This window comes from Nymphaea colorata, unplaced genomic scaffold (genome assembly GCF_008831285.2).
Source record: "Nymphaea colorata isolate Beijing-Zhang1983 unplaced genomic scaffold, ASM883128v2 scaffold0579, whole genome shotgun sequence".
NCBI lineage: Eukaryota > Viridiplantae > Streptophyta > Magnoliopsida > Nymphaeales > Nymphaeaceae > Nymphaea > Nymphaea colorata.
In genome coordinates, this window is record NW_022205085.1 from 4,228 (window position 1) to 11,553 (window position 7,326).

At 37.4% G+C, this 7,326-nt stretch overlaps 1 protein-coding gene across 1 annotated transcript; it reads left to right on the top strand.

Moving 5' to 3' along the window:
- The first annotated feature begins 1,100 nt into the window (after positions 1 to 1,100).
- Positions 1,101 to 6,620, top strand: LOC116245221 (isopentenyl phosphate kinase). The gene is made up of 6 exons (XM_050075505.1): positions 1,101 to 1,167; positions 2,184 to 2,399; positions 4,529 to 4,626; positions 5,157 to 5,177; positions 6,403 to 6,445; positions 6,601 to 6,620. The coding sequence occupies exons 1-6, from the start codon at positions 1,101 to 1,103 to the stop codon at positions 6,618 to 6,620; spliced, it is 465 nt and encodes a 154-aa protein (XP_049931462.1).
- Positions 6,621 to 7,326: the final 706 nt, after the last annotated feature.

Genomic DNA, 7,326 nt, shown 5'->3' on the forward strand with positions numbered 1-7,326 from the left:
GTAGAGGGAGGTGCAAGTGAGGAGCACGAGAGAGAAGAGGGAGACGGTCAGAGAGAGGTCGTGCGGTTGAGAGGGGAGATGGCAGAGACAGTGAGAGAGGGAGGAGGAGAAGAAGGACGAGGAAGGAGGAAGAGACAGAGAGGAATCAAAAGTCTCACCTGAGCACCACCGCCGTCATTCTCGTCGCCGCCCAGCACCTCCGCTGGCACGAGAGACCTCCAGGAGATAGACGAGGGAGAAGGAAAAACGAGGGAGAAGAGGGCGGTGTTGGGCTCCTATCGCACGAGGAGTTCGGGTCCGGGTCTGGACCCTGACCCGATCGTCCTGCAAAAGCCGAGCTACAATGACAACTTGTTAATGTTTTCAAATAAACTCTTACGTGCACATCACAATAGAGACACTATGTAAGTGTATAATGCATCTATTCAAAAAATCAAAAAATTGAGTGTTGACAAGTGTATCATAAATTTACCCCAAACTTTATAACGAGATCATTAAATATCTTCATAATGTCCTGCTGCCAATTGTAAAATGACCACTTAACGACATCATGAGAAAATGTCTTCTTTCCATTGACTTATATCGATGCCCAAATATGATAAACTATATTTGAGCTCAAATGAGACCCTTGGTACAAGATTTTAGCACAATTGCACAATTTTGTTATAAATATACATCAATTTTTGAGACAATTTGAAATACTGTTGGTATCAGCTACTATTGCCGAACACCATAAGAGTCGCTTGGTAGCAATAATACGCCTGGTACCCAAATATTTAAACTGAACTATTGGAATTCTTAGGCAACACACAAAACACGGACATTAATTGTGTCCAAAAGATAGACATTAATTAGCCATTATAATGAACGTGGCCGGTAAGGGGCAAACTCTTACTAAAGATCCAAGCTTTTATCGGTGGCTGTTCGTTGTGTTTTGAAGATTGCCCCCAAGAAAGCCGTTAAAGAAAAATTGATCCAAGAAACGTGTTAAAACATCACACTATATCCTGCGGCTAAATATTCAGGCCTTTCTCAGTTTCTTGCTGCTGGAGAGAGTTCTCGAGTTTCCGTTCTTCCACCAAAGTGTTGATTTCATCGACATGGCCGACGAGGCACCGCCTTCGCCTGTGAGCCTTAGCAGACCTCTTCGTTGCATCGTCAAACTTGGTACGTGAGCCTAACCCCGATTCCTACCCCTGCTTCATCATCTTCTTCATAATGTGGCAGACTGAAGTTTGTCTATATCTTATAGACTGGTTAGGTTTGTTTGTAACTCGCTGGCTCACAGGAACTGCTCCGCGGAGCCTGACTTCTGGCTTTCCTATCAAGTATCAACCAATTGTATAGATCATATCAGCAGTTCCAAAATAGCTATAACCAACGGATGTCGGGTTCGAATCTTGTCATTTTCTTCATCCCAAGTTCCTTGGTGTTGAGCTCGAGTATTGTCACCATCAATAGTGCTAGTCTAACGGGACTTCACGCTTCCCCAGATCATTGATTGGAAATGCAAGTTCTAAGTCCGATTCATCCGACAGACGAATGCGATACCGGAATCACGCTTATTTTAGAGGAAAGCGGCCGATAAATCTTCCAGTTTCTGAAGAAAGAGATTGTGAATTATAGTCTCCAGTATCTTTGCGAATGCTTGACCGTGTACTTGCTACAGTGTATCGACATCTTGTCCAAGTATCCTCCTACTTTGTGTTGGTGAAGTAGCACAACACCACTCCCTGATTGCCAAGACGAGTTGTTAAAGCACTCCGGTGACTTATGACAGAAGCGGGTCCCTTGACGAATATGCTACTAGCATGTGCGTTTCATTTCCCACGTTGAAACACTTTTCGATCCGATTATTTATCAAACTGCACTTGTTAGGTGTCTGTGTTTGTTAATTATTTGGTTTGTGTAACAGCTTAGGAGAGTATTTTGTAATAGACGTGCTTCTTGGCTGCCTAGTTAGTAATCTTAAGTTTTATCCATATAGGTAGGGACGAGGAACCAAGAGTGGCTTCTGTTAATTTTTTGTTGTTTTTTTGGACATTTCTTTTTGGTTTCTTTTCTGTGTTTTATAATGTTACCTGCAGATATGGTTCATTTTGGATTTGGTTGTTTTAGGGAACTTGATTTAGATTTGCACGTTCTAGATTAATGACATTCTTTGTGTTTGGGTACAAACTTAGGTGGATCTGCAGTTACCCATAAAGATGTGCTGGAGCACATAAATGACAAAGATCTTGCTGCAGTTGCATCACAGTTGAGGGAGGTCATAATGCATTCTACTGCAAGGGGGTACACGATGGATTGGAGCAAGCAGTCGGGGATCCCTCCAACTATTCCTGCAGATATTGCAGATCAAGTTTTGAGTTCGAGTGCTTTCATTGTGGTTCATGGAGCATGTTTGAAATTTCACGTTGTGTTTGATTTGTATGCCCACAGATTGTAAAGATTTTTGGAGTAAAATTTTGCGATAAGTAGGAGCAAGATTTCTGTAAGAATGTAAGTAGCCAAGTGTGGTAGAAAATGCACTCCAATTGGCTACAGAAAAAGTGCATTGAGACAACTGCAACAAACAGGTTGACCAATGCACCAATTTTACATTTTTGGTATGGTATCCATATGCACGTAGGAGAATGTTACTTTTTTCCTTTCTTTCATGAAAAAGGGAAAGCTGAATTTAAATTAGCTTCCTGAAAATTGCTAGGGGATTACTGAGAGATGATTTTATAACAGAAAAACCAGGCACCAAAGCTATGGTGAAACACTGTCTATCTAAAACCCTGCACGAAGAAATTTTCCGTGATGTACCAATCTGGCTCTTGTTTTTCCGCACACAATTGATCCCTGACCAATTTGGCAACATAGAAAATATCAAACCTCAGACTCACACTGTTTGTGCAAGCCTCAGATTGTCCTTTATCATCTGACATTCACCCAACTCCAACCTAATCTTACACTTTCCATCGGTGAACATTGTGACTACTGTTGTCTGGGCCACCATTTCAAGTTTGTCCTCCAGCACCAGCATTTAAGGTGATATGGGGTCAGAAGAATCACAGTTGGAACTTGCAATTACACCTACTGTCCTGCATTGTGAAACTAATTTGTTTAAGCTTAGCTTTTAATCGGTACATTAGCTTTCTAGAGTTGTCACCTCATGTACCCAGCATCTAAGCGTGCTTTTCTCTTGTCCTCCCACTTGAACTTCCAGAAATTTTATCGCCAAATAGGCCCCTTGCGTATACCTGTAAGTTATTTCATGAGAGTGTTCATCTTCATCAGATACTGCCACCGTTCTTAACTGTCAGAAGATGCAACACCCTTATGTTAGAGACCTGAGGCCTGCTTTTCTTGGTCCATGAGAACTTAAGTGCCAAAACCTAGTGTTTGTTTTTTCCTTTTTCCTGCGGAGATGAGCTTCATGTTGCATGTGCAGCTGAATTTCTTCAGAAAAAATTATAAGTTCTACTATGAGGAGGTCCCAATTTGGTTCCTTAGCCATTTTTTTGCACAAAGGGCATCTCTTAAGTAAAGTTGGATAGTTGCTTCATCCCATTAACAATGAATATTGTAACAGGTACGATGGTGTCCCAAAAGAACTACATAATGAAATGACAGCCAGACGAGCATAATCTTGAAATATAGATACCTTTATTCATCAGGCGGCCAATGCATTATGGAGTGCAGTCTTTTGATAACCTCCTAGAGGGACCCAGAAGATGACGTTGTTAGGAAACATGTAAAGACATGTATATATGCTGTACTTATGCGTACATATATATTCAATCTCAGCTGTATATGTTTTATACATGTACAATAATGGTTATATATATATGAATGTATAATTCTGATATATGTGCTTATATATAGGTTTAAGTCTTTATTTTAGTGTTTTTCTCTATTTTTTGTTTTATTTTTACATCTGGACATTTTTGGAATTTGGCCAGATTGGATCTGGTTGGATAACGAGCTCCAATGGCTCTTTTTAGAGCTGTTGGAGCTAACCAATGGCTAGTTTTCTTTGAGTTCTTTCTCTTTGTTCTCGTGTTGTTTGGTCTATAAGGGAGAAATCCTGTTTGCAATAGCACTGTTTTAAACAGTAATTTTACTGTTTATTCATAAAGTTTTTGTCCATTTCCGTTTTGCGTCCCTGTTATTATTTTGTGCTCTTTTGATTTAAGATCATCATCTTAGCTATTATTAGCCCTTTTATCAGAGATATTTTAGGATGTTTCAATTGTTGTGCAGCTGGCCTTTCTTGCTAAATGACAAAAAGACCCTTGTCATAGGAAAAAAATTAAAATAAAAAATCCCAACAACCACTGGAGGAGAAATATAATTCTGGACTGGTGGAAACCTAGATAAGAGGCTAAATGAAAAGGATTTTGAATATGTGAAAAATGTACACATCCATCTCCTAACAGCAGTTATAATGCATGTTAGACTTGTTAGTATGTTACTAATCTCACTGTTATAACAGAAGCTTATCATGAAATCATTTTAATATCTCATTTAAAAATGTTTATAGGGTCCTTTGGGCACTTCCAGGCAAGTAGAGCTGGAGTTCACAGAGGTGGATTGCATTTACCTCTTGTAACTGCTGGTTTTGTGGCAACAAGAATATCTGTAAGATGCCCTGCTGGTTTTTGTGAAATTTCTTTACCTTGCTATTTATATGCATATATCTTGATATTAGATTCCATAGTCTACCTTCCAAAGTTCTGAATACTATCTATAGTGCAGGTTTATTTGGTCCAATTTCACAACATGCACGTACTATTGGAAAAAAACACGTATAATATGCCAAAACAAAGTCAGCTGTATTAAACGTGAAAAAATGTGTCTTTTTTAAGAAAATGCCAAAAAATAAAAAATGTGAAAAAAACACGTATTATATGCGTTTTTTGCATTTTTTTCATATTTTTTATGATTTTTTTTATTTTTTAGTAATTTTCAGGATTTATAAATTGTTTAAATTTTTTTAAAATTTGCTGAGATTTTTCCGTTTTATTCCTGAGATATACAACTTTGCTGTATTATATCCGTGAAATTCCTCGCCGTATAATACCCGTACACGTTTTCTGTGACAATGATTTGGTTATACCTCGGTGTCTCATTGATGAACTGAATCTTCAATTTTTCCTTGTTTAATGCAGGTTTATTTGATCATGCCTCTGGTATCTCATTGATGCCACTGAATCTTCTAATTTTATATTAATAGATAGTATGTAAGGTTACCTCCCATTAGTTTAAAATAATTTGTAATGACCTCTCAGCATAAATTTCTCTTTGCTGTCCTCAATTTGCTAGAAGCTGTTGCAAAGCGTCAACTTCATAAACATATGCACTTAAATGTATGTTTATGTGTAATTGGAAATGTACATATGCATATAAATTTCTTTTATATGTATGGTATCCTTTGCTTGTTCTTTTCTGTTTCTATATTTTATTATTCTCTGCATTTGTCTTTTTGCGAACGGCTCTTTCGTCATGGAGCATATAAATAAACTAGTTGTTCGGCTGATAACAACAGCCAGAGTCTAGCCATTGGAACTTCCACTAGCAGCTGGTTCCCCATGTCAATGTATATATTTGGGCCCTGAACCTAGTATTCAATGCCCTTTGATTGAGAGGTTAAATTTTTGTTTTCTCAAGAATGTAACCTTGTTGGAGATGAACTAGATAATTTTTGCTGTATTGCGATTTCCAAGTCTCTTATGAGAAACATTTATATCTATATATTGGAAAGATTACAAAAGAATGTGGGTTTTCATATTAAACTTGTCTTTCCCTAGAGCCTTCCCAAATCAACTTCTCATACTGGAGGTTTTGCATCCAATATTTATTTGATGAGGAAGTGATGTCATGTCTATTGTTTGAAAATTGAGAGATGCAAAAAAATATTGGTACAAATCTAACTTTTTTACATGAAGGGTTTATTATTCTCAAATACTTCTTCACAGTTATCTTTTACTTTCTATAAAGTAAGTTTCAAATTTCAAGGATATTGTGTTCTTTCCTTTGGTTGATTCTTTTCTTTTCTATAAAATAGGTTTTGACTTTTGGATATGTTCTATTCTTTCACTTGGTTGATTGACAGTGGCGACACTGCATGGTTTCTAAAAATGGTGGGCTTTGAATTCATTGTTGTTACTGTTAAGTATATGAATTATGAAACATTTTAGTCTTTTACGTTATCCAGGAAGTAGGCTTGTAAGCTATGTGATATAACATGCATTTTGAACTACAACTTATTTTCATTTTCTGTTTTTCGGGATTGTTTGAAAGGAATACTTTCTTATCTGTCCTATATTATTTTCTTAAGCTATGCATTCATTTCTTAGTATATGCCTTTGCATGCTTTACTTTGTTAAATTTAAGATTTTTCTTTTTGATCTTCAGGTGACAGCACTCAATCTTGAGATTGTGAGGGCACTTGCAAAAGGTAGGTCTGTTATGGACTGTTTGGTCCTCTCTCAGATGACTATATATGTGTATGTGTGTGTATAGAATGGCACGGTTGCTTGCTGTTGGTTGTTAAGTTTAGTCAACAAAAGCACTTTACAGATTAGTAATTTTGTTGGTGGCTTGCTTTCGCAGTTTGCAGTGCACGAGCTTAGATATACATGTATCAGATACATCCATGCGAGTTAGAGGATGTAAATCTCATAAAGCACTCAATGCACATGTAACATGAATCTGCAGATTATGACGTAGATCTCGTACTTTTCTAGTTCTGTATATATTTTTAAATTTTAAGACTTAACAGAATGTGATAATTATTGTTTGGCTCCTCAATAGCATGACCGCATGTCTACATTTTTAGAAAGACAAGTTTCTCTGGTTGGAGGTTACATGGAAAGTTAGTTATTTATCAACACAAAGCAGTTGTTAAGACCTACACAAACACACACATGTAATAGTCTTATATGTTTATATTCTTTTTTGTTGTAACATTTTGTTCAAAGGTTACTTTAGTACATTTCTAAAATTTTAGATTCAAGTAAAATTAGTTTTTGTGTTTAACACATGTAGCTTGTCGTCCTTTTTAAGGTTTGACAGGGGTCTGCTCATCTTCTAAAGAGGATGACTGGATTAGTCTTCCTTTTTCAAGGACAAACCAGCTTTTAAAGGGCAGGGTTCGTCCTTTTCTTTTAGGTCACCCTTTTCTTTTCAAAGCACAGAAGGGGAAATAGAGGGGTATGAAAGGGAGGGAGAGGGGCATCGAAAATTTGGAAAAGGCAAAACGAGGGAGAGGAGAGGGGAAAATGAGAGGGAGAGGGGAAAAAAAGGAAAAAGGGAGAGACAGTGCACAACAAAAAACAG